At 38.2% G+C, this 26,836-nt stretch overlaps 1 protein-coding gene, 1 non-coding gene and 1 pseudogene across 2 annotated transcripts; 1 reads left to right on the top strand and 2 right to left on the bottom strand.

The window, feature by feature from the left end:
* Positions 1 to 440: 440 nt before the first annotated feature.
* Positions 441 to 547, top strand: LOC118654786. Its single transcript, XR_004967054.1, has one exon. It is a non-coding gene; the product is annotated as a U6 spliceosomal RNA (small nuclear RNA).
* Positions 548 to 11,903: 11,356 nt separating this feature from the next.
* On the bottom strand, positions 11,904 to 22,038 carry LOC118653387 (annotated as a pseudogene).
* Positions 12,580 to 13,616, bottom strand: LOC118654713 (histone acetyltransferase KAT7-like). Its single transcript, XM_036306112.1, has one exon. The coding sequence runs from the start codon at positions 13,614 to 13,616 to the stop codon at positions 12,645 to 12,647; it is 972 nt and encodes a 323-aa protein (XP_036162005.1). The 3' UTR covers positions 12,580 to 12,644.
* Positions 22,039 to 26,836: the final 4,798 nt, after the last annotated feature.

The following is a 26,836-nucleotide window of genomic DNA, read 5'->3' as shown; positions in this document are numbered from 1 at the left end:
AAGACTGTAGATTCAGCTGCTTTGAACTTGTGGGACATTAGTACACAACTTAGACTCCTGCTTTTGAGTCTTCAGATTTTGTTTCCCTTACTTTTTATTACACTTCCCCGTCCCATTTTTCTAGTATATATTACTTTCTGAAATTATGCGGTTCATGAATTTATCTGTTTATCATCCAATACCTTCCAAGTTGTGAGCTGTATGAGACCTAAGGCATTGCTGTGCTTTTCATTCTTGTAGCTTCAGTACCTAGAATTATGTGTGGCACATATTAAGGACTCAGTGAACATTTGTTAAACCAATTAAAAGAATAAGGTGATAGAACATTGAGAGTCAGACAGCAGAGTGACCTGGCATTAGGGAGAAAGAAAGGAATAAATAATAATAATGTTATTTAAGGATATAGAATGTATAAAAACAAACAATAAATGGTAAGTCATGTGCTTGCTTTGGCAGCACATATACTAAAATTGGAATAATACAGAGAAGATTAGCATGGCCCCTGTGCAAGGATGACATGCAAATTCGTGAAGCGTTCCATATTTTTTAATTAAAAAAATAAAATGGTAAGTCATATTAGCTAATGTTTTTTGAATACTTTCTCTCTGTTTGATGCTGTTCAATGAATGTGTTAATTCATGTAATCCCTTCAACAATCTTATGAAATAGATCCCATTATAATCCCCACTTTAAATCTGTGGAAGCTAAGGCATGAAGATGCTAAGTGATGTGCCCAAGGGCAAAGAGCTAGTAAAACAGAAAGACATGATTCAGGATACAGACCTAGATAGTCCCAGTCCACACACAGTACACCTAATCTCTAATGAATACTGCCTACCTTGATTACATAACAACACAAACTTGATCCTGAAGCAAATTCTCCTTCACAAGTTCTCTAGCCAGAGTTATAGGGCCTGAATATGTAAATTAACTTAAAGGTTAGAATAAGTAAGCATATACAAGGGCAAATCAAAATGTGTGAGAGATGGGAGCCAAGCTGTCTCAACACAATAAATAAGGCTCAAAAATTAAATTAACTAACTTTAGGGATAGCAAGTGAACTCACTGAAAGTAAAATGTGAAGGTTTACTGTCTTTAATTGGTGGTCTTTTAGAATGAAGTGCACAGTGCTGAGATTTTAAAACATACTGTGTGTGTGTGTGTGTGTGTGTGTATGTGTGTGGTCACATTCAACTACTTCATAGTTTGTCTCAAAGTAGGGCAATATTAAATTATTTCACATTTAGTAGTATAAACATTCATCCAAAACATGGAACATCTTTTACTTCTCATGTAAAGTGAAATTAGTGTCATAAAAGAGCTACTGGAGTATAAATATTGAAATTACTTTGGGATGCAACAAACTTCAGACCAAACAAATGAAAAGAAAGAAAGAAAGAAAAAAACCAAGGAAAGAAAAAGTGCTTATCATAAGAGCAGGTGAAAGGGCTAGGAACCATCCATTAAGAAGACATTAAAATGGAAATCTCGATTCTTACTATGAAATGCTGAATGCCTTTTTTACAGTGTGTGTTGTTTACCACAAGATGGCAGCTAAGGGACTGTCATTTGAATATGGCAGAGATAGGTAGGCAGTGTTGTGTAGCAATCCTTTCTTTCTTTAATGAAGCACAAATTTGATTTCAAATTTTGCTTCTAACAATATGAAAATTTATCAAAACCATGGTGCAGAAGGCCTTGCCATAAAATATATAGAATGCCAAGATTTTTCTGGGTTTATTGATCTTTAAAGTTATTGGGAGGATGGTATTGATTGTCAGCCAAGAAAAGCCGTGGACAGGGCTTATTTAAAAATAAAACAATAGAAAGCACAAGCTATACGAAGAAGATGTGCCAGGATCTTGGAGAAGAATGGATTGTTTGAATGAGGAGCCAGGCTTCATTATAGTTAATTGATCATTCCAGCAATGATGCTCATCTTGGTTGTTAAATCAATGTGTCAGTAAACTCCATCAATCATTAAGAAAGCCAAACCATGAGAAGAAAGCTATTTTAGAAATTGATCAGGCACAAAACATTATTCCTTTAATTTCAGCCTTCTCCATGAAGTCCTTTCTCACTTCTGAATTTCTATCACTCTTGCTGCCCAAATCACTCACTTTGGGATTTAATCATGCCTGGACCTATGTTGTTGTGTGTCTTTAGTGTGTTTATTTTTTATTAGATTATAAAGTACTTTGCATAAGAAGTTTATCTTACTTTTTCATGCTGAACATGTGGTTCACCTAGCAGCATGCTCAGTTACAGGATGGTCATAGTAGCATGGGCAGTATAGTACAGAAATTAAGAAAGTGTACCCTGGAGCCATACTGCCTACATATATATCTTATCTCTGTGTAACCGTATACAAGTTATTTAACCTTTCTGAGAGTTAATTTTCTCAATAGTAAATGATTAGCATTTAATATAAGTATAAGTTTTAAAATAGTACCTGGTGTGCAGTAAGTTCTTTATTAGTCTTTGCTATCAATGATTGGAGAGTCTCCTAATATGAGAGGCTTGATTTGCCCTCTTGTGTTGCCTCCTGGTAGATGAGTAAAACTGGCACTGGGAATCCAACAGCTCTCTACTGGTAAACCCTTTGGTCACAATTACCCTAAGTGATGTTTCCTTAAGAGAAAGAAAAAATTTAGTCATAAGTACCTGAAAGTCCCATAACCTGTTCTATAAGGAGTACTTTCTGTCATACTTCCTGGAAGGAAGTTTTCGTCATTTTGTAATTTATAAAGTTGACACACCACTTTGGAGAGACTTGCTCTCTAAGAGTGAGGTCTGTTGTTTCATAATATGGTCAGCTCTGCTGAAGTGCTGGTTCAGTATTGCTTCTTGGACTGTGTCTTGTTCCAGCCATATAATGGCGGGGAAAGGGGTGGGCAGAGTGTGGGAACTGGTGACAATGGAGGATAATCAATATTCATTGAAATTTACTAAATGTTAAGTCTTTTGGTAGGAGCTTCCATTTGCAGTGTCATATGTAATTGCCACAGTTACTAGTCACATTTTACAACCAAAAAATCCGAGATTCAGATAGTGTGTAACTTTCAAGATTATTTATACTGGTGGCTGCTTTTACACGTGGGTTCACCTTTAACCCTCCCAACACCTCTCCTCCATCTTTGTGATCCTTTTAGTTCTGCATGTAAGAAAGCAGATAATTCTTCCTTAGAAGATAACATACTGTTCCACCCATGAAGAATTTGATCTTCTCTTCTCAGTGTTTCTACTGTATTTTTATGCTGTTATTAAAGGGTTTGGATATATAAACATATTTTAGGGTTGCCAGATTTAGCAAATAAAAATGCATACATGTCCCAAAGATTGCATGGGGCATATTTATACTAAAATATTATTTGTTGTTCACCTGAAATTTAAATTTAAATGGGCATCCTGTATTTTGTAAATATGTTCCTCCCTCCCCACTTTCTTCTCTCATTTCCTCCCCATATAGTTTCACTCCCATTTATTTGGAGGGTGAGGGTACAGGGCTTCCCATAGTGCCTACATAAAAAGGTGCTCAAATGTTTAAAGGAAAGAAATAATTTCTATGGGATGTCAAATTACTTCAATTAGTTGTGTGCTATGATATATTGGTTTCCATTATAAAAAAAACTGGAGGCTGAAAAACAGATAATCTCCAGAATTCACTATGAGTTACACTTGAAAAAATGAAGCAATCATTATCTAGCAAATTAAATTGGTCAATATCAGATAAATTACTCTACAAGGGTAGGTTTGAGGAACATAAATCATGTTGAGTTCTTTAGTTTCCATTTTCACTTCTGAAGAGCTTGGTCTCATAGAAGTGGGTCTATCCAAGCCTCTTCCTTAGACTCCCAAATGAAATAATCCATATGTAACAGTTTATAACCTCAGTTATCAACTCATATTGGTTTCTGTTTTGATTGGAATTCTCCTGTTAATGTCACCAATCTTTGTTCTTAACCATCTCCTCTTTTCATCCCTGCCTTTAGCTTCTCAAAATGGATACAGGCTAACTGAAATGCAAAGAAATTTTTTTCCAGAGAGTTTCTTCTTCATTTGTTTTTGTTCATGAATCTCCAGCTGTGGTAAACAATTTGTGTTAAATTAGTGAAAACATGTATATCATTACATGTATCTAAATGCTTCTAAAAAATCATTTCTTTCTGCAATATAATGGCTAGTGTTAGAATTATTTCCAAAATGGAAAATGACAGCATTTTTGGAAATAGGAGGTTTATTATTTTTATTTTTTAAATGTTTTCATGCGTCTCCTTTTAATCTTTTTGCATGTGTGCATATGCATTTTTCTTACTAAATTTGTATCATATGTTTTATCTATTGTTACATCATATCAGATAGTTAATTATCCTTTGAAATAATGTTGCTTGTGGCTATTAGTATTGCATCCATGTTGCACTTTATTTTATTTTTTTAAAATATATTTTATTGATTTTTTACAGAGAGGAAGGGAGAGAGATAGGAAGTTAGAAACATTGATGAGAGAGAAACATCGATTAGCTGCCTCCTGCACACCTCCTACTGGGGATGTGCCCGCAACCAAGGTATATGCTCTTGACTGGAATCAAACCTGGGACCTTTCAGTCCGCAGGCTGACGCTCTATCCACTGAGCCAAACCGGTTACGGCCCATGTTACACTTTAACTAAACGTTCTCCTATTATAATTTATTGGAAGTAATGCTACAGTGAACATTCTTGCATTTTATATTTTTCTTTCAATGTACCATTGTGAGATAGTCCTAGGAGTAATGTTACTAAAATACAATAAATTTTAAATCTTCAGAGTTGTAACTTCCCCCAAGATGAAATGAAATTGATAATTATTAAATCAATTTATAATTTCATTGATGGAAAATATTTTAAATAGACATTATCTTAAATAGACATCCTGCTGAGGACTTACAGATAAGCTCATCTGCGGAACTGTATTAGGTTTTTCTAAAAATAAAATTAGCTAATTTTGTGCAGCATTTACAGTCTTATTACTCTTAACAAAATTCAAAACTCCATTTTAAACCTGCTAATGTAATAGCTGCTCTTCAGGGTAGAATAATAAAAGCTACTTACACAACTTGGAGGCTATAATTATGATGGGCTATGGCTCCAACTTCTACAGGAGAATGTGCTCTATCCTACCAAATGGAGAAAACTTCACAGCAAGGGTGGGGAACCTTTTTTTCTGCCAAGGTGATGCAAAGTTAGCTATTTAGATATTTATAACAGAATTCGAGGGCCATACAAAATTATCAACTTAAAAATTAGCCTGTTAGAATCCGAACTCAGGGGAGAATCAAGATGGCAGCATAGTAAATGCTGGTACTTTTCGCCTCCCATAACCACATCAAAATTACAATTAAAATACAGAACAACCATCATTCAGAACCACTTGAAAACTGGCTGAATGAAAGTCCTACAACTAGAGAAGTAAAGAAGAAAGAACATCAAAACTGGCATGAGGGGCAGAGGCAGGACGGGTTGGTCAACACCCATGTGTGGTGTGTTTTTAATTGGGATGGAAATCATCCCTGTGGAGGCCTCCTGTGAGGAGCAAGGGGTCCCAGCCCGACACCAGACCCCTAGCCCAGGGCTCCATAGCTGAGAAGAGAAGTCCCTGCAACTTCTGGCTGTAAAAACCAGCAGGGATTGTGGCTGAAGGACACAGAGGCTGCTGGAGACTCAGGCAGTCCCTCTCAAAGAGCCAGAGCAGGTAATTACACAGCCCTGCTCATTCTAGTGGTAGCACTGGTGAAACCAGGGGTCTAATGGGAGGAACTGGATTGTCTGGCATCAGGGCAGCAACTTTGGGGCAGCCTTCTCCTAGAGAGGGGTGCTCATGGGGATCACTGGCAGCAATATCTGAGCTTCCATCAGCATAGCCCATACTGTTTGCTCTGCCCTGGTGATTCTCTGAGGCCCCGCCCCATCCAACTTGCAGTCCTACCCAAGTTGTTTGCAGCAGCTTTTCCATATGAATGGCCTGTCCTGGCTCAGGCTTCAGACTTTGCTAAAGTCTCTCAAACAAGCAGCAGCTGGCATCAGCATGCCTCATACCTATCAATAAGATGCCCAAGACCGGGCACTAGCACCAGCCTGCCTTGCTTCACATCTGGGCCTCACCTAGGGATTTCCAAGCCCAATACAAATAGAAGCCATCTGCAGATTTCTATGTAGCTCCTGCTGGGTGGCCTCAGGCAGTGGATGACTTTGCATCTCCCTGAAGACCCCAAAGCCAGTGTACTCAGTGGTCAGGGTCAGACCATAGCAGATTATAACTCTACACATCCACAAGCAAAACACTTAAGGGGCAGACTCAATGAGCATCAAAGCCCCATTGAAACAAATCCTGCTCCATAGGGGGTGTCTCCTGCACAGCAACTCTTCCACTGTAGTTGTAGCTGATCCTCACAGCCAATTTGCCTGGATGTCAATTCCTCCCAGTGACACCAACAGCAATCAAGGCACAACTACAAGACTGTGCACACAGCTCACACAGGGGTGCACCTAGAGGTCCCATGTGACTAGGGAGACTGAGCTACTGGGCCCTACAGGACACCTACTACACAAAGCCACCCTACCAATTCCAGGAGACATAGCAGTTCTATCTAATATATAGAAACAAACACAGGGAAGCAGCCAAAATGAGGAGACAAAGAAACATGTCACAAATAAAAGAATGGAAGAAATATCCAGAAAGAGAAATAAATGAAATGGAAGAAAGCAAACTATTGGATTCAGAGTTTAAAGCAACGGTTATAAGGTTGCTCAAGTGTTGATGTCCAACCCCAGCAGATCTGGGGGTCCCCAAAGGTGTGGACGGAGTTGGCGAAGAAGGAATGACACAGAGACAGCATTCAGTTGATCAGCAGCCTAGCCAGGATCTCTAGCCATGATCTCCAGCCAAGTTCTGTCCAGGATCTCCAGCCAGGTTCTGTGTTTTATTGTCTTGTTACATCTGTATTTATACCAGTTGATTTTAATCCTATCAATTTCTATTCCAAAGGTTAGGGCGTTTCTTATCTCCATTCCAGGGAGTAAAGATTATGTAGCTTAAGTATGATTGTTCATAGTTAAAGTGATTAACTACCCGCCTGGCACTTAGTTAAGGGGTTTTATTCCCTCCCTAACTTCAGGGAAAAATCCCTACCTGGGGAAACAACCTTTCTCAGAGAGGTGACCTTGGTTAAAACACATACCACCAAGAAGGGGAGCAAACATATTAAGAACAGTATGCCATATATGTCAGGTCCCTTGAAACATATGATGTGCAGATGTTTCTTCCCTGCAGTGACTGTGTCAAGCAAGAAGGATGGACTGGCTTCTGGCACTCAAGGATCTTTATCAGAGCTTCAGTGGATTCAAAGAGAGCTTCAAGGGACTTAGTGAAGCTTTCAAGGATTTTAGTGAGAATTTCAAAGACATGAAAAAGGACCAGTCAGAAATTACATATACACTAACTGAAAAAAAGAATAATTTACAGGGCCCTAGCTGGTTTTGCTCAGTGGATAGAGCATAAGCCTGTGCACTGAAAGGTCCTGGGTTTGATTCCAGTCAAAGGCTCATGCCTGGGTTGCAGGCTCGATCCCTAGTAGGGGGCATGCAAGAGGCAGCCAATCAATGATTCTCTCTCATTATTGATGTTTCTATCTCTCTCTCCCTTTCCTTTCCTCTCTGAAATCAATAAAAAAATATTTTTTTTAAAATAATTATTTACAGTGATTCAACAGTAGAGGATTCTGAGAACAAAATCAACAATTTGGAATATGATAAAGCAAAAACACCCACTTAGAAGAGCAAAAAGAAAAAAACATTAAAAAATATGAAGATAGTGTAAGGAGCCTCTGGGACAGTGATGGCGAACCTTTTGAGCTCGGCGTGACAGCATTTTGAAAAACCCTAACTTAACTCTGGTGCCATGTCACATATAGAAATTTTTTGATATTTGCAATATCAAAAAATATTTGATATTTTGATAGTAAAACAAAGACTTATATTTTTGATATTTATTTTATATAGTTAAATGCCATTTAAAAAAGAAAAATCAACCAAAAAAATGAGTCCGCGTGTCACCTCTGACACGCGTGTCATAGGTTCACCATCACTGCTCTGGGACAACTTCAAGCATACCAACATTCACATTATGGGGGTGCCAGAAGGAGGAGAGAGAGAGCAAGATATTGAAAACCTATTTGAAGAAATAATGACAATAAAGTTCCCTTACCTGTGAATGAAATAGACTTACAAGTCCAAGAAGCTTAAAGGGTCCCAAACAAGAGGAACCCAAAGAAGCCCACACCAAGACACATCATAATTAAAATGCCAAGGGTTAAAGACAAAGAGAAAATCTTTTTTTTTTTTAAATATATTTTATTGATTTTTTACAGAGAGGAAGGGAGAGAGATAGAGAGTTAGAAACATCGATGAGAAAGAAACATCGATCAGCTGCCTCCTGCACATCTCCTACTGGGGATGTGCCCACAACCCAGGTACATGCCCTTGACCACAATCGAACCTGGGACCTTTCAGTCCACAGGCTGACGCTCTATCCACTGAGCCAAACCGGTTTCGGCCAAAGAGAAAATCTTAAAAGCAGCAAGAGAAAAGCAGTTAGTTACCTACAAGGGGGCACCCATATAACTGCCAGCTGATTTCTTAACAGAAATTTTTCAGGCCAGAAGGGAATGGTAAGAAATACTCAAAGTGATGAATAGCAAGGACATACAACCAAGATTACCCAGAAAAGCTATTATTTAGAATTGAAGGTTAGATAAAGAGCTTCACAGACAAGAAAAAGCTAAAGCAGTTCATCATCACCAAACCATTATTACTTAAAATGCTGAAGGGTATACTTTAAAAAAACCAGGAGGAAGAAGGAAGTAGAGGAGGAGGAGGAGGAGGAAGAGGAAGAGAAAAAGATGGGAAAACATGAACAATAAAATGGCAATAAATACATATCTATCAACAATTGAGTCTAAAAATAAAAATAAATGAATAAGGAGTCTAATGAACAAAATAAACTGATGAATAAAATAGAATCAGAGGCATGGAAACATGGAACAGGCTGACGAATCTCAGAGAAAAGCGGGAGGCAGGGATTAATCAAAGATCTTATAGGAATATATTCATTACCTGTGGACACAGACAATAGGGTGGTGAAGGCCTGGGGCGGGGTAGGAACTGGGTGGAGGTGGGCAATGGGGGGGGGGGAGAACACCTATAATATCTCAGCAATAAAGATTAAAAAAAATAGCCTACTGTATTTTGTCAAACATTGAATTAACTCAACGATAATGCCTTGGCAAAGCCAGACCAAATGATTTCACAGGCTGGATGTTTCCCACTACTGCTTTACAGAAAAAGCATTTATTTGAAAGAAAATGGGTTAATTTCTAATACATTTACAATTGCTTTCAAATTGTCAATATCTCTGGTCTCCCTCAGAGGATGTTAACCAGCATGTAAGCAAGCAAACTCCCATAAGCACAAAGTCTCCAGATACAGTTTCCATTAGCTTCTATTGCCCAGATGTCAGGGGTGTATGAGACATTAAGAAAGGAAAAATGGGTGCAGAGGATGGAAGCAGGGTTCTACATGGAATCTTGCTAATATTGTTGTGAAAATATTTCTTTCTCAAGGAGTTCTGTTTTCATCTCTTCTCTCTTGGGCCTCTCTTATATCCATGCTTTCCAGGTAAACAACCCCCAAACCTCCAGTTACTTTTTAGTCACCTGTAGACTGCTCTAAGTCATGATATGAACACAGTACAAAAAGCAGAAGATATCACATGGATAGAAAGTGCCAGAACCAAACCTGGGCACCATGTGCCTCTGCAATGTTTATGGTTTGTGTGACTGGTAACTACTTCCACCCCAGGCATAGTTCTGTATATGTTTCTGTGGATGCGTGGAGGGTGTGGGAAGGAGGGAAGATCTACATCAGAATGATCTGCTTCCCTCCTTTGCAGTTACAGAAATTATTGGAAGTACTTCACAGGTTCCAGATGGAACAAAAGTATCTTGCATTTATAGAGGCTGTGCTGTCACAGAGGACCATAAATAATCCTTAAAGGAATACTATTTGGTTAAGGTAAGGGCATCTCTTTTTTTCTCATAAGAAACTGAGGCTCAGAGGAGTCAAAACTTTTCCCAAAGCCACACATCTCATAGAATATGGCTGCTCAATATCTTACTTTCCACTCTTAGTCATTAGTGGAGCAAGAGACCATTCTTCTGTAACTGCTGTTTTTCTTTTTCATTTCTTTAAATAGAATTTTTATTGAATTTATTGGGGTGACATCAGTTAATAAAATTATATAGGTTTTTAGGTGTACAATTCTATAATACATCATCTGTATATTCTATTGTGTGTTCACCATCCAAAGTCAAGTCTCTTTACATCACCATTTATCTCCGCTATACCTTTTTCTACCTCCCCCATCCCCCTTCCCTTTGGTCATCACCGTACTGTTGTTTTTCTCTTCCCAGCCCTCTCTGTCTTTTCTCCATTTTACTGACCACACCTTTACTTCACTTTGCTGATCCTGGCAGACAGCCAGTCCTGTTTAACAATGAAACTCATTTTACTCACAGGTTCTTTTGCCTATGGTGTCAGTGAGACATCTTTCTAGACTAGTCATGGATGTAAATAGAGTATCTTTTTTGCACAAGGAATTTTGGCACATTTCCTTTTCCCTATCCTATTGTAGTGAGGAATAGCAAAAGACAGTTTACCTTCTCAAGACCACCACATATTGCTAACTTCCTGACCACTGACATTGGGATTTTCCTTACTTTAGTCTTGTCTTACAGTATACATCATATAAAAGTAGAAGTATGGTAGGTACTCACAGATAAGGCAGCATTTGAATAAAATATAGAACCTTTCCCTAAACCTTGAGTGATTAGCTGCCAACGCTCCCTGGCTAGTGCTTCATTAACCTTTATGTAACTTTAATTATTCTTACCTAATCAACTCACAAAAATGATTAAGAAAACCTTTTTTGCTTTTAAGGATTTTTTTTTCTTCTTCTCATGTTTGGAGCTCCTATATACATCTGATATGCTGAAGCCACCTCTCTCCCCTTCAGCTTTGCCTTATAGAAATATGATTACTTAATATACTTTATAAAGATTCAAAGCCTCTATCTAAATATCATCTCTAAGTTATAACTTTTTCCATTCATTATATTGTAGCATATTACATTTATATACCTAGTAGAATTTCAATTAATGTTTGGATCCAGATTTCTCAAGATGGATATAATAATTTTACAGTGCATAAGGGAGAGTGTCTATCAAGGTGAGAGTTGGGAGAGACTAAGGGGATGATGAATCAGTAGAAAGTCTAGTGGATGGAGTGCCTCTGCTGGACTTCTATCTATACTCCTGGAGTCTAAAATTTTTGTCTTTCTTAGGAAATTGATCTGTATTCCTGACTAAATAGCAATCATGGTATGAGTATTTCCCCTTCAACATTTGTACAGTAAGTCCTCACTTAACACAGTCAATAGGATCTGCAACTTTAAGCAAAATGACGTTTAATGAAACCAATTTTACCATAGGCTAATTGATATATACAAGAGTCAAATTACTTTTTCACTGTTATAATAATTTTATTTTGCATTTTTCAGAAGTCTATGAATGATTTTTAAAAAGCACTGCCTTACTCCATCATGTGTGTCTGATAATTGTTAAAGTAGGCCATGAGTATGTCAACAGCTTGAGCATCGGTATCTTTCGAGGATTTCACACTAATCAGCCACACACCAAAGAGCTTGGCAGCTTTTCTATCTTGTTTTTAATACAATGGTATACCCACTCTGGTGTTAAACTGGTTCAGTCAAATTTCCACCACACACTTTGCAAAATCAGTGGTGATTAGCAAGTTAGTGAGCTTTGGCATGGAGCTGTGCTCACTTGCCAGTGACAGCCTGGAAGCAGGTTTTGATGCTGGCAACAGAGCATGGAGAATGACAAGTTTCACACTGTAAAAAAGAGTCGGGTGTCTTTTTCCAGGATTATGTTGGGTGATCGGCACATGTGACAGGTGAAGTATTCCTTGATATATCTTCTTTTTTTAAAAAAAATGTATCTTTCCATAAAAATGGAGGAAAATATTTAAAATGAGATGAAACCCAAAAGGAATGGACCCCTCCCAGCACACACACGCTGAAGTGTTACCTCTTCCCTGCACGCCCAAAACACACATGTAAGGAATAATTGGAAAGGTCCCGGCAGTGGCAACTATATTTGGAGGTCTGGCGGCAAGAAGCACTATTACAAGTTTAGAAGACACAACACAACCTCATGGGGCTAGAGAGCATGAGAGAACCGGTGACTGGACAGGGACAGGACCAAACAGAACACCTTGGGTCAGTGCTATGAGGGACCTGTGCTCAAGTCTAATATAGATCCCATCCGGGCAACCTCATTGAGGCCGAAACAACAGTTCCTCAGAACCAGCGTCTGCAGTGTACATGAGGGTCAGAGCCAGGACAGTCCTGAGGGGGATGGCCTTCCCAAAGGATACTGTACTTGCCAATCACAAGAGCAACAGAAATGACAGACAGATCCCTAGGGTACGGATTCCTACTGCTGGGGTTCGCTGGCTCAGGTAACAGGTCACTTTAAGTGCCCTTGGGAGGGGTCCATTTTAAACAGCTGGGATCCATGGTTTTATTGGAATTGGATCTCTTGGCCTCTTTGGCTATCCATTCATCAATCAGGTCCTGTCTCTTTAAAACTACATGTTTTCCTTTCCAATACTTGAGCATCTGAAGTGCTTGCAGAGTGCTGACAATGTCCACAGGATTCACAGCTGTCTCCTGGCTAATTTCTTTGATAGAAATCTCTTTGCCTTGGAAATTATGCAGGTAACGAAGAAGCACTTCTTTCCAGTAACTGCGATAGCTTATGAGCCCCAGATCTGAGAGGGGACGTTCTGGGGAGCCAACTTTTTCTTCCACTTTGGAAAGCAAATAACTGAAATCAATGAGCATCTTGCCATAGCCCTGCCTCATGTACTGCGGCATAGTAAGGATACAGGAAACATTGTAGTTGAGGAATGAATTCTTCTCCTTGGAAAAATACCCAATCAGGTGACAGCCAGTGTTGTCTGCTTCTGTCATGACATAGAACAGGAAGGACTCCACATCATAATATAATGTTTTGTGGTCCAGGAAAAGCTTGGCCAACAGGCACAGGTTTTGGCAATAGATCTTGTTTTTCTTGCCATCACTTGAACCTTTGCGATCTATCTCATCACCAGGTGGGTGTTTCCACACACACTTGGCCATGTGTCGGCGGAGTATCCTTTGGCTCTTCATGTACTTTAAACAGAATTCACACATATAGAGCCGTCCCAGTCGTGCATATTCTTCAGGATAGGGAGAATGGTACCAAGTATCAAGCTCAGAGCGACCAAAAGCTATTGTTTTAATCATGTTGCTCCCCTCTGTGATTTGGCCTTGCAGCCTTAACTTCTCCAAGTCCTCTGAAGCCCGGGCTTGTGCTCTTCGGAAAAGATCTAAGTCATACTCGCTCGTCAGGTTTTCCAAGAGAGGTTTCCGCGTGTTCCTGTAGGTCTGCCTGTGTTCCATGGCATTCACTACAAGTATCCTTTCACTGGCAGCTTTTGATGTGTGACATGTCACCCTTCCCAACTTGATCGCCTATAACACTGCTGTCTTCTTACGGAGCCCTCATCACAATCCCAACTCTGGTCATTTGTGCCTTTCTCTTGTCATCTCTGTACACTACTTAATATTCACTGTGTGTTGTGGGGAGCTCATTTTAAGCATGTTCAGTGGCAGCTCCCTGCCAGTTTCAGTGTCACTGTTAAAATTTATCCAAAAGCAACTTCACTGGGGGTTTTCTTAAAGGGTAAAGGCCTTTTACTGAAGCTAACCCTTCCCCACATGCGGTAGAATGTGCTGTTCTATATCTACTCAATAAAGCATGTTCTCTGCTTATGTCTGTTTCACCCAGGAGCTCTTATTACGAAATGGTGCAGCTCACCTGCTACTAATAGGAAATTCACTTGGGGTCTGTTTTCTCTAACGGTAAACTATCGAGGGATGTGGTTTGTGGCTGTGGGATATCTTTTCTCTGTGATGCAGCCGATCTGCAGAGGGTATGCTTACTCTGAACTTGTCCAGGTGGTGGAATAAATTATCTGCCTTACTTTGGTTCCAACTAATAGGTATGTGTAGCAAGGACTAGTCAGTATTAGTCATTTTTTCATTAAGCTCATTTTCCTCTGATTTCAAGGGCAAATGAATCAGTAGGAAGTTAGGATAGATGGGCTACAATTAATTGATGCTTGTGGAAAGGTGGGAAGAGGTGTATCCCTTCTCATCTCCAGCTCATTAGCCAATAGTGAGCTGTATCACCTCTAATCATTGACTCTCTCAGGATGCATGATTCCTGAAAGTAGCTCTATTTTCCTGCAGTGTTTACCCAGTGCAGGGGAAGGGAGGTTGGGCACTTATCTCTATGATGGAAAGGAGGAGGGCAGGGTTTGTATTTGCTGGGGTGGTTTTGCTCACCCTGGCCAGTAATGGTGAGAACCCATCCCTGCGGGCAGCTAAGGGTCCTCCTTTGCAAAATTAAGAGTCCTGTGTGCCACTTATGTGGGGTGGAGGGTCGCACAAAGAGAAGCTTAAATAAAATGACACTTAACATTTTAAAAAAATTTATCTTATTGTTGAAATTATTATAGGTATCCCTTCCACTTCCCCCACTGACCCACTCCACCCTGCTCCTGCCCCCTCCCCAAATCTTCCCTGCACTATTGTCTGTCCATGGGCTATGCATATATGCATATAAGTTAAGTGGTTAGTCTTTTCTTACCTCCCTTGCCTCTGAAATACTTTGGTCTGCTCTGTGCTTCAATGTCTCTGGATCTTTTTTGTTCATCAGTTTATTTTGTTCATTAGATTCCACATATAGTAGTAAGTGAGATCATGTGATACTTGTCTTTCTCTGACTCCTTGTTTTACTTAGCATAATACTCTTCAGATCTCTAAGGGTAAGAGATGCTTCTTTTTCACAGCTGCATAGTATTCCATTGTCTAAATGTACCACAGTTTTTAAACCCATTCATCTACTGTTGGGCACTTGGGCCGTTTCCAGATCTTAGCTATTGTAAATTGTGCTACTATGAACATAGGGTGCATATCTTCTTTCTGATTGCTATTTCTTAGGATGTATTTCTAGAAGTGGGATCGCTGGATCAAATAGCAGTTCCATTTTTAGTTTTTTTGGGGAAACTCCACCCTATTATCCATAGTGGTTACAGTTTGCATTCCTACCAGCAGTGAACTAGGGTTCCTTTTTCTCCACATCCTTGCTAGCATTTGTTGTTCAATGATTTATTAGTGGTAGCCATCTTGGCCAGCTTGAAGTGGTACCTCATTATCATTTTAATTTACATCTCTCTGATAATTAGTGACGTTGAGAACTTTTTTACATGTTTCTTAGCCATGTAGCCTTTCTGGAGAAGTATATATTCAGGTCGTCTGCCCATTTTTTTTTATTGGATTGTTTGTCTTCCTTTTGTTAAGTTGTATGAGTAGATTATATATTTTGGAAAATAACCCCTTATCAGATGTATCATTAGCACATATGTTCTCCCCTACAGTGGGTACCCTTTTCATTTTGATGCTGATTTCTTTTGCTGTGCAAAAGCTTTTTTTTGGATATGGTTCCATTTGTTTGTATTTTCCTTTGTTTCTCTTGCCCTAGAAATTGTATCAGTGAAAATTCTGCTACATGAGATGTCTGATATTTTGCTGCCTATGTTTTCTTCTAGGATTTTTATGGTTTCCAGACTTACATTTAAGTCTTTTACCCATTTTTAGTTTATTCTTGTGTATGGTATAATTTGGTGGTCTAGTTTCTTTATTATATTTTTTTGGCATGTATCGGTCCTATATTCCCAACACCACTTATTGAAGAGACTGTCTTTACTCCATTGTATGTCCTTGCCTCCTTTGTCAAATATTAATAGAGCATAATGGCTTGGGTCGATTTCTGGGATCTCTGTTCTGTTCCATTGATCTATTTACCTGTTCTTGTGCCAGTACAAGGCTGTTCTGATTACAGTGGCTTTGTAGTATAACTTGATATCTGGTATTGTGGTCCCTGCAACTTTGTTCTTCTTTTTCAAGATTGCTTAAGCTATTCTGGGTCTTTTTTTGGTTCCATATAAATTTTTGGAGTGTTTATTCTAGATATGTGAAATATGCCATTGATATTTTGATAGGGATTGCATTGATTCTATAGATTGCTTTGGGTAGTATGGACATTTAAATGATATTAATTCTATCAATCCATGAACATGATATATTCTTCCACTTGTTTATATCTTTTTCTATTTCTTTTTTCAACGTTCTGTATTTTTCCAAGTAAAGGTCTTTTACCTCCTTGATTAAGTTTATTTTTAGGTATCTTAATTTTTTTTGTTATAATGGTAAATGGGATTGGGTTTTTAGTTTCTTTCTTTTTTATTGGTGTATAAAAATGCCATCAAATTCTGGGTGATAATTTTGTATCCTGTTACATTGCCAAATTCATTTATTTAACCTAATAGTGTTTTGGCGGAGTCGTTTGGCTTTTCTATGTACAATATCATGTCATCTGAGAATAATGACAGTTTTACATCCTCCTTTCCAGTTTGATTGCCTTTTATTTTCTCTCCTTGTCTAATCACTGTGGCTAGGATTTCAGGTACTATGTTGATTAAGAGAGGTGAAAGTAGCCCAGCTGGTGAGGCTTGGCAGTTGAGCGTTAACCCATGAACCAGGAGGTCACAGTTTGATTCCAAGTCAGGGCACAGCCTCCAGGTTGTGGGCATGCAGGAGGCAGCCAATCAATGATTTTCTCTCATCATTGATGTTTCTACATCTCCATTCCTCTAACTTCCTCTCTCTGAAATCAATATAAACATATTTTTAACAATTTAAAAAGTGGTGAAAGTGGACAACCCTGTTTTGTTCCTGCTCTTAGGAGAAATAGTTTTGGGTTTTGCCCATTGAGTATGATGTTAGCTATAGGTTTGTCATATACTGGTAAGGCTTTTATTATGTTAAGGTATGATCCTTCACTTCCCACTTTGCTGAGAGTTTTTTTTTATCAAAAATGGGTGCTGGATTTTGTCAAAAGTTTTTTCTGGGTCTACTGATCATATGATTTTTGTCTTTTGATTTGTTTATGTGGTATATCACATTTATTGATTTGCAAATATTGTACCAGCCTTGCATCCCTGAAATAAATCCCACTTGGTCATGGTGTATGATCTCTCTAATGTAATGCTGGATCCGATTTGCTAATTTTTTTGTTGAGGATTTCAGCATTTATGCTCATCTGTGATACTGGCCTGTAATTCTCTTTTGTTGTAGTGGTTTTGGAAATAGAATAATGCTGGCTTTTGTAGAAAGAGCTTGGAAGTGTTTCTTCCTCTTATATTTCTTAGAATAGTTGGAGGAGGATAGGTGTTAGTTTTTCTTTGAATGCTTGGTAAAACTCCCTTGTGAAGCCATTGGGACAAGGACTTTTGCTTGTTGGGAATTTTCTATTTTTTAATTATTGCTTCAATTATATCAGTTATTATTATCCTATTCAGGTTTTCTGCTTCCTCCTGATCCAGTTTTGGAAGATGGTATTTTTCTAGGAATTTGTTCATTTCATCCACATTGTTCAGCTTGTTGGCTAGTTGTTCATACTATTTTCTTATAATCCTTTGTATTTCTGTGGTATCAGTTGTTATTTCACCTCTTTCATTTCTGATTTTATTTACTTGGTCCTCTCTCTTTGATTCTTGATGAGTCTGGCTAATGGTTTATCAATTTTGTTTATCCTGTCAAAGAATCACCTCTTAGTTTAATTGATCTTTTGTATTGTTTTTCAGTCTCTATGTCATTTATTTCTGCTCTAGTATTTATTATTTCCTTCCTTTTATTTACCCTGGGCTTTTCTTTTTGTGCACTTTCTAGTTCTTTAAGTTGTAGGGTTAGATAGTTTGATAGAAATTTTTCTTTTTTTCTTGAGGTAGGCCTGTACATGCTATGAACTTCCTCCTCAGAACTGCATTGTGTGTCCCGTACATTTTGGGTTGTTGTATGTTCATTTTCATTTGTTTCCAGGAAGTTTTTTATTTCTTTCTTGAATTCATTGGTAACCCATTCAGTGTTTAATAACATACTATTTAGTCTCCCTGTGCTTGAATGTTTTCAGGTGTTTTTATTGTAGTTGATTTCTAGTTTCATCCCATTGTGATCTGAGAAGATGCTTGATATGTTTTTAATCTTCTTTTTTAAAATTTCATTTTATTGCTTAAAGTATTACAAAGAGTATTACATATGTCTCCTTTTCTTCCCCCCACCTTGACCTTTCCCCGGCCTTCCCTACCCCCCAGTGTCTTGTATCCATTGGTTATGCTCATATGCATGCATACAAGTCCTTCAGTTGATCTCTTACCCTCCCCCGACAACCCCGCTCTAGTTTGACAGTCTGTTTTATGCTGCTCTGCCTCTGTATCTATTTTTGTTCATCAGTTTATAATGGTGCTGCCTCCTGCATGCCCCACACTGAGGATTGAGTTGCAACCCTGGCATCAGCCCTGACTGGGAATGGAACCATGATATCTGGGTTCATAGGTCAATGCTAATCCACTGAGCCACACTGGCCAGACCCAATTTTTTTTTTTTCATTTCCATTTGCCTGAAAAATTTTTTCCATCCCTTCACTTTCATCCTGTGTGAGTCTTTTGTTCTGAGTGGGCCTCTTTTAGATAGCATACATTTGAGTCATGTTTTCTTATTCATTCAGCTACCCTATGTCTTTTGATTGAAGTTTTCAGACATTTACATATATGGTTATTATTGATAGTTATTTGTTGCCATTTTTATACTTTATGCCTGTGTTCCTCTCTCTTTATTTCTTCTTCTTACAACAGACCCTTTAGCATTTCTTGCAGTGTGGGTTTAATGGTAGTAAACTCTTTTAGCCTTTTTTTCTGTCTGAGAAGTCCTTATTTCTCTTTCCATTTTGAATGATAGCCTTGCTGGATAGAGTAGTCTTGGATTCAGTCCATTGCTTTTCATTACCTTGTATACTTCATACTACTCTCTGCTGGCATGTAGTGTTTCTATTGAGATATCAGCTGACATTCTAATGGGAGCTCTCCTGTAGGTAATTTTCTATCTCTCTTGCAGCCTTTAATATTCTTTCTTTGTCTTTAATGTTTGCTATTTTAATTATTATGTGACTAGGTGTGGGTCATTTGGGGTTAATTTTTATTGGGATTCTCTGTATTTCCTGAACTTGAGTGACTTTTTCCTTCATCAGGTTAGGGAAATTTTCTGTCATTATTTCTTCAAGCAGGGTCTCTATCCCTTGCTCAGATTCTTCTCCTTCTGTAATCCCTTTGATGTTGATGTTGTTATGTTTCATGTTGTGCCCAAATTCTCTTACATTCTCCTCCTGCTTTTTAATTTATTTTTTCCAATTGCTCTGAATGGTTGTTTTTATATACCTTATCTTGTAATTGCTGATTTGGTACTCAGCTTCTTTTAGTCTACTGTTGATTCCTTCCAGGGTATTTTTAATTTCAGCTATGCCATTCTTCATTTCCACTTGATTTTTATCCATTGTTTCTACCTCTTTTTTTATGCTGGTGTAGTTCTCATTGTGTTCCATAAAGTTATTATTAAGTTGCTTATAGTTCTAAGTTATTTGGGCACCCTTGTGACCATTACTTTGAATCTTTATCTGACAAATTGCTTGCCTCTATTTCATTTAGTTCCTTTTTGGGGGTAATTCTTCATTTTATTTCATTTGGAGATTGTTTCTTTGTCTCCCCTTTTTTGCTGTCCCTTTGTATTTTCTTCTATGTATTAGATAAAACTGCTATGCCTCCATGTATTTGTGGTGTGGTCTTATGTAGTAGGTGTTTTGTGGGACCCAGTAGTGTAGTATCTTAGATCTACTAAGCTTGGTGCTTTAGAAATGCACCTTGGTTCAATTATTTGGGTTCTCCTGTTGTAATTGGGTTTTGAATGCTGTTATCCTGTTTGTAGATGGTATCTCCTCTCAGGCTGGATGAATGCAAGGCTCACCCTGACTGCATCTTGTGAGCTGTTGTGGTGGGGCTGACAGAACACAACAAAATACAACAAAACAAAAATGTACACAGGACCCATACAACAATAACAAAAGAAACCACAAATGGAGAGAGAATTTGAAAAGAGAAAAGAGAACAAGAATTATAGAATAAAAGAAAAATAATACAAGGAGTAAAATGGAGGAAGAAAAAGGCATATGAAGGGGCAGAGATGAAATAAAGAAGATAAGAACAAATAGGGGAAGGAAAATGGTATAAAAGAAGAGGGGAAAAATTTTTTTAAAGGAAAATAGAAGAGAAAGTAGGAGAAAAAGAAAAACAATAGAATAGGAAAAGAGAAAAGAAAAGTTAGATATATGAAAGAAACAATAGAGACTAAAATGATAAATCAATAAAGAAGATAGATAATTTAAAGAGAAAAAATGTGAAATGGTGTTCATCTCAGCAGAGTTTCATGTCTCCTGGGAGCTCCCTTTGGATTCATTCTCTGATGACTGTGGCTGACTGCTCTGTCTACCAATTCTATACTTCCTGGGAGGTACCTAGGTGCTAACCACTGTCAGAACCTGTCCTCCTTTAGCTTTCAGCAACTTGTTTGAAGCTCCAAGTGATCCACAGTTTGTGTCTGTCTCCACAGGACTTGGCTGTGTAAGGGAGGGGCCAGGCTGCACTCTAAGGCCTGTTTGTTAGTAGCACAGTGCCTAGGGCTGGGTCATCAAACTTCCCAGGTTCTGTGGGCTCCACCTCAACCTGCCTTCACCTGCCAGCCAGCTGTCAATATTAATCATTCAAAAGTCTGTTTCTGAAAGGGTTGTAGGTGGAATCGGGTGTATAGAAATCTGGGTCTCCCATGAGGGTGTGCGTGGGCTATTCAGATTACAGGGGAAGTGGTGGGTGTGTTTCCCATCACAAAGCTTCTCCTCTGAGAGTGTCCCAGAATATTACTTGCCCTTAGCTGGGCCTCAATCCTCATATACAGTCTAGTGGTATCTAGTGGATACTGAGATTATTTATCAGCTTGCCAGGTGTTTTCTGTTCTTCCTTGATATAAGTCTCCTTTTTAGCTGGACCTCAGTTGGTAATTCTGGATGAGTGTTCCCCAATTATCTTTATTTCCAGTCTGGCCCTGGGAGGAGGTGCAAGAAAAGGGCCTATTCAGCTGCCATCTCTCCCCCTGTTGATATATCTTCTCAAAACATTTTCTGTTTCTTTTAAAATTTTCCTTTGATTACAAGTTGGTTATTACCATAGATAGAACCACTTGTACCCAATTCAGCAAATAAAAACACATTGAGATGTTTGAACTGATGATGTAATAGTTTACAGATATATGTAAAGTTGACAAAAGAAGTTGACATGGTTTCTACTCAGACGACCTTTGGAGGTATCATAACAAATTTACTTTTCTCTCCAGCAACCTTATCTGGATTATTTTCCCTCATGATTTTGAACACTTGATTTAGCAGCTCCTCATACATGTAGTTTCTTTCTGAGCTTGCCTACGTAGGGCCTTTAAGGTTACTGAATGAGAGACCATAATCTTTTTTGCTGTCTTCATCTTCTAAAGCTTTGTCTTTCTCTAGAATTTCATTCTCATCTGGGAACTTGACATTTTTCTATTTCTTCTCTTTATTGTCAGGTGCAATATCAAGATCATCCTCTGCTTCAGCTGGTTCTTGAACATCACTTTTAGTCTTAAGAGCCTTTATACCTTCTTCAGCTTCATCAATATCCAATGTCTTTTTTTCTTTAAATTAAATTTTTTGGGGTGAAATTGGTTAACAAAATTATATAGATTTCAAGTATACAATTATATAATACATCTGTGTATTGAATTGTGTTTACCACTCAAAGTCAAATATCCTTCTGTCACCATATATTTGACTCTCTTTACCCATTGCTTTCTCCCTTACCAGTCTTCCCCTCTTGTAACCACCATAGTGTTTTCTGCATGTATGAATTTTTGTTTATTTTTCTTGTTTGTTCATTTTTGCTTTCAGTTTTATATCCCATATCCCATATATGAGTGAAATAATATGGCTCTTGAATTTTTTTCATATGACTTATTTTACTTAGCTTGATATTCTCAAGATCCACGTTGCTGTAAATGGTAGTATTTCTTCTTTTCTTATGGCTGAGTAGCATTCCATTGTATATATGTACCATATCTTCTTTATCCAATCATCTATAAAGCTGATTGGTTGTTTCCATGTCTTAGCCCCTGTGAATAATGCTGCAATGAACATAAGGGTACATATATCTTTACAAATGTTATCAAATTTTTTGAGTAGATACTCAAAAGAGGGGTTGCAGGGTCATATGGTAACTGTATTCTTAATTTTTTGAGGAGCCTTCATACTATTTTCCATAGTGGCTGTACCAGTTTACATTCTCACCAGCAGTGAATGAGTGTTTCTTTTTCTTTACAATTTCTTCAATACATTGTTGGCACCGATGGGAAGAGGGACAAGTCAGCCCCAGGCCCTGGCAGCAGAACAGTTCCTGTTGACATCTTTCCTACCACTGCACTAGGCTCTTGCATCAGCCCAAAGCAAAAGTTAAGTTACTATGGCATCTCATCAACATTATAACGAAATGATGTTGAATTAACTGACATTATTCAAAGACCTGCTGCACCAAGAAATCCATTTTGTTTTAAATATCTGTAGAAATCTTTGTGGGAATGGCTATGAAATAGAGCTGTCTCCAGCTCACATACTAATACTCAGGCTGGTAGGTCTTTCTCCTAGTATTTTGGGGCTCCCTTTCTTCACAGTCCTGATGCAGCTGTAGCAAATGGCACAAACAGGTGAATATGTGTTCAGGTGATATTCAGCCAGAATATTGATGCCCCCATGAATTAGTCAGAGTTCTATTGTCTCTGGACAAAGAAGGATCAAAATAGGATCATCCAGAAATTCTAAATAGCATTGTAAAAGGATGACTCAATGAGAGTATATTGGTTTTAGAGCCAGCTTTTTGGAAGTTGGGCACTAAAGCTAATGCAAAGAATATAAAGGCTCAGGTCCCCACATTTGTGAGCTGAGACTGTCATTTACTGCAGTGCACTTTGTTGGTTGTCACAAAATGTTGACAGTGCCAGCATGCTATCATTGTCTTCTAATTGACACAGAAAAGCATTGAAGAATAATTAAATCTCACTGAGCCAGCTTGGAACTTGCTGAACAGGAATTGACCAAAAGAGTGGAGAAGAAAGAAGACAAAGTTTCACCCAATTCATTCTCTGCTATGTAAGTCCTAGTGTGCAATGTCTGTGTAGCAGATATGGAAATGGGTTGTTCAGGTTGAAATGTGGTACTTGGAGATACACTGAGACTCCTCCAAATTAGGATCAAACAAGTAGACAATTGTATAATAAGGCATTCTTTTTTTTCAGCAGACCAAAAAAAAAAAAAAATCTGTCCTACTGCCAAAGATTTGTTAAATAAATACACCTGCCCTGTTGGAGAGTGAAGCAAATCTGTATGGAATGCCAGGTTCCTGACTAATGTATCACATGATAGAGCTGACAGAGGAGAAACCATAGTTGAATGGAAAGGCAGAGGTATTGGACTGTGTCCACATCACAGTTCAACTAACTAAAGCATTTGTAATAAAAATAACAAGTTTAGTTGGGACTATCTTAATAGTCCAGATGTTTGCTTTGAAAATTGAAGTGCACTTCACAGAATCATGTTTAAGAAATGTAATAACTATTCCATTTATTGTAATTAAAATAGACCTTTTTATAGGGGAGCTATTAAAATAGATATTTTCAGAACATTTCTGCTTAATATTTAGTAAGAAAATATTCCTCTTGAGGCAAATACAGAATTTTGACCATTTCAAATATGAATAAAAGTGAGATTGCAGTTGGATGATAGCAAAGGGAAATTTAACTCTTTGTTTTAAATACTTCTTTTATGTTTTAATTTATGTTTTAATTTATCCACTGGGAATGTAATATATGTATATTTTGTTAAGCCTCACCTGAAGATATTTTTCCATTGGCTTTAGAGAGAGTGGGAGGGAGGGATATATATATATATATATATATATATATATATATATATATAGAGAGAGAGAGAGAGAGAGAGAGAGAGAGAGAAACATGGATGTGAGGGAGAGAGCATGAGTCAGTGAGGGACCAAAAGAGGAGTGTGAGATACACATCAATTGGTAGCCTCCCATAGCCACCCAGACTGGGGCTAGGATCAAACCTGCAACCCAGGCATGTGCTCCTGACCAGGAATCATACCCATGACCCTTTGGTGTGCGGGGCCAATGCTCTAACCACTTAACAACACAGGCCAGGGTGGGAATGTACTATATTTGAAATTTATCTAAATGTATACATATAGATGTAGTTATGGGTGCAGTGAAAGTGAAGCTGGATTAATGAGTATAGTAGTTAGCAGCATAGGATTTTTTAAAATTTATTTTTAAATTTATCTTCATTGTTGAAAGTATTACAGATGTCTCCCTTTATTCTCATTGACCCCCCTCCACCCCACACCCACCCCTCCCAGGCCTTCACTACACTGTGAACACATTGTCTGTGTTCATGGGTTATGCATACATGCATATAAATTCCTTGGTTGATCTCTCCCCCCTACCACCCCCCCTCCACTGCTTTCCTTCAAGGATTTGTCAGTCTGTTCCATGCTTCTATGTCCTTGGATCTATTTTGTTCATCAGTTTATTTTGTTCTTTAGATTTCACATATGAGTGACATCATGTGATACTTATCTTTCTCTAACTGGCTTATTTAGCTTAGCATAACACTCTCCAGGTCCCTCCATGTCTCAAATGGTAAGAGTTCCTTCTCTTTTACAGATGCATAGTATTTCATGGTGTAAATGTACCACAGCTTTTTTATCCACTCATCTACTGATGGGCACTTGAGCTGTTTCTAGATCTTAGCTATTGTAAATTGCAAGCAGCATAGGATTTTAAATATGACAGATCTTGGTTCATATTTTACATGTACTATTTTGTAATTACACGGCCTTGGGCAGGTTACCTAACCTCATTTGTAAAATGAAGATAATAATACCTACCCCTTTAGCTGTTTATTCTGAGGCTTATACTGTTTTTTTGTTTGTTTGTTTTTGATTCCCCCCCTTGACTTTTCAGTTTAGATATTACCTCTTGATTTCCTTATATGGGGAAAATATTTTATTTTTTTATACCACACTCTACATACCCTTCACCTATATCCATCCTTCCATTTTAAAGATATCACAATTTTGGTTAAACCTGTGTTTGGTGTTTGCATTGTTGTGCCTATGGAAATGTTGTTCCTAGATGAGCTGCTTCCTATTCCCTTTGCACCATATATAATAGTTTTCCCCCCTAGGATGATAATTGTCTCTTTTAAACTTCAGTTTCTATATAGAAATCACTAATTTCAGCCAAGTCCTCTGACAGAATTATCAAGCTCTCTATCTGTTTTGTTTGTTTTCTCATAGACTTCTTTTCTGATGCCACCCTGAGCCTTTCATTGTCCAGCTCCCGTCTGCACCGACTGCTTGCTAAGCCCATGGTCCAGCTGTCATCCTGACACTTCCCTTTTTTAAATTATTTTGAGCATTTCTTCTGCGTCTCTCTTTTGTTGGATCTTCTGTTTCCTAAACTTCCTATTTTCCTCTTGATTTATTTACTCATTTGGTTTAATGGAGGGTATCCTGCCATACTATCCTGAGAAAAAGCCCAGGAAAGGTAGAAAGGTTTGAGACCTAACATGAATGAAATGTCTTTATTTTTAACAGCAATTGGATGGTAGGGTATAGAATTCTAGGTTAGAAATAATTTTCCCTCAGAAATGTAAAGGCGTTGCTTCTTTTCATCCAGCTAGCTTCCCGTGCGGCTACTGAGAAGTTTGACAATAATACCTCCTCTGGGACTCCAGGTTGGTTGGTTTGTTTTTTCCTCCCTGGAAGGTTTTGAGGTCCTCTTTTCTTTCTAATGCTCTCAAATTTCATGATGATACATCTTAGAATAGGGTCTTTTTTCATCCAGTGTGCAGAATGAACCTCAGCTGAAAACATTTCAATATGAACACACATTTCCTTCAGTTTTGAGAAATATCATATACATTCTTATTTTAGTAATTTCCTCCTGTCCATTTTTTTCTGCTCACTCTTTTTAGAACTCCTGATTCAGTCATTGGATCACTCAAACTGATCTTATTTTCTTATTATCTTTATTTTTTTCTTCTGTGATATTTTCTTAACTTTGCCTTTGAACCCTTCTGTTGTATTTTTACATTTCTTCTATCATATTTTTAAATTTTAAAGTTCTTTCTGGTTCTCTGATAGCCTCCTTTCTCCTGTCCTCATTTTTGTTATGCTTTGTTTTTAAATGGCATCCTGTTCTTGTTTCATGGATGCAATCTCTTCTCTTACTTCTCTAGGATATTAATTATAGTGTTTATTTCCTACATTTTCATCTCCCTGTGAACTCTTTTTCTTCGTACTTCACATTCATGACTTTCCATAAATAGCTGTATATTCATATTCAGAAGTGAGGCACTTGCCTGGCCAGGGTGGCTCAGTGTTTGAGCATCGACCTGTCAACCGGGAGGTTGTGGTTTGGTTCCCCGTCGAGGCACGTGCTAGGGTTGTGGGCTTGGTCTCCGGTGTCGGGTGTGCAGGAGGCAGCCGTTCAGTGATTCTCTCTCATCATTGATGTTTC

This window comes from Myotis myotis, unplaced genomic scaffold, assembly GCF_014108235.1.
Source record: "Myotis myotis isolate mMyoMyo1 unplaced genomic scaffold, mMyoMyo1.p scaffold_m19_p_4, whole genome shotgun sequence".
NCBI classification, from domain to species: domain Eukaryota; kingdom Metazoa; phylum Chordata; class Mammalia; order Chiroptera; family Vespertilionidae; genus Myotis; species Myotis myotis.
The sequence above is the reverse complement of the archived record's forward strand: the minus strand, read 5'-3'. Positions and strand labels throughout refer to the sequence as shown.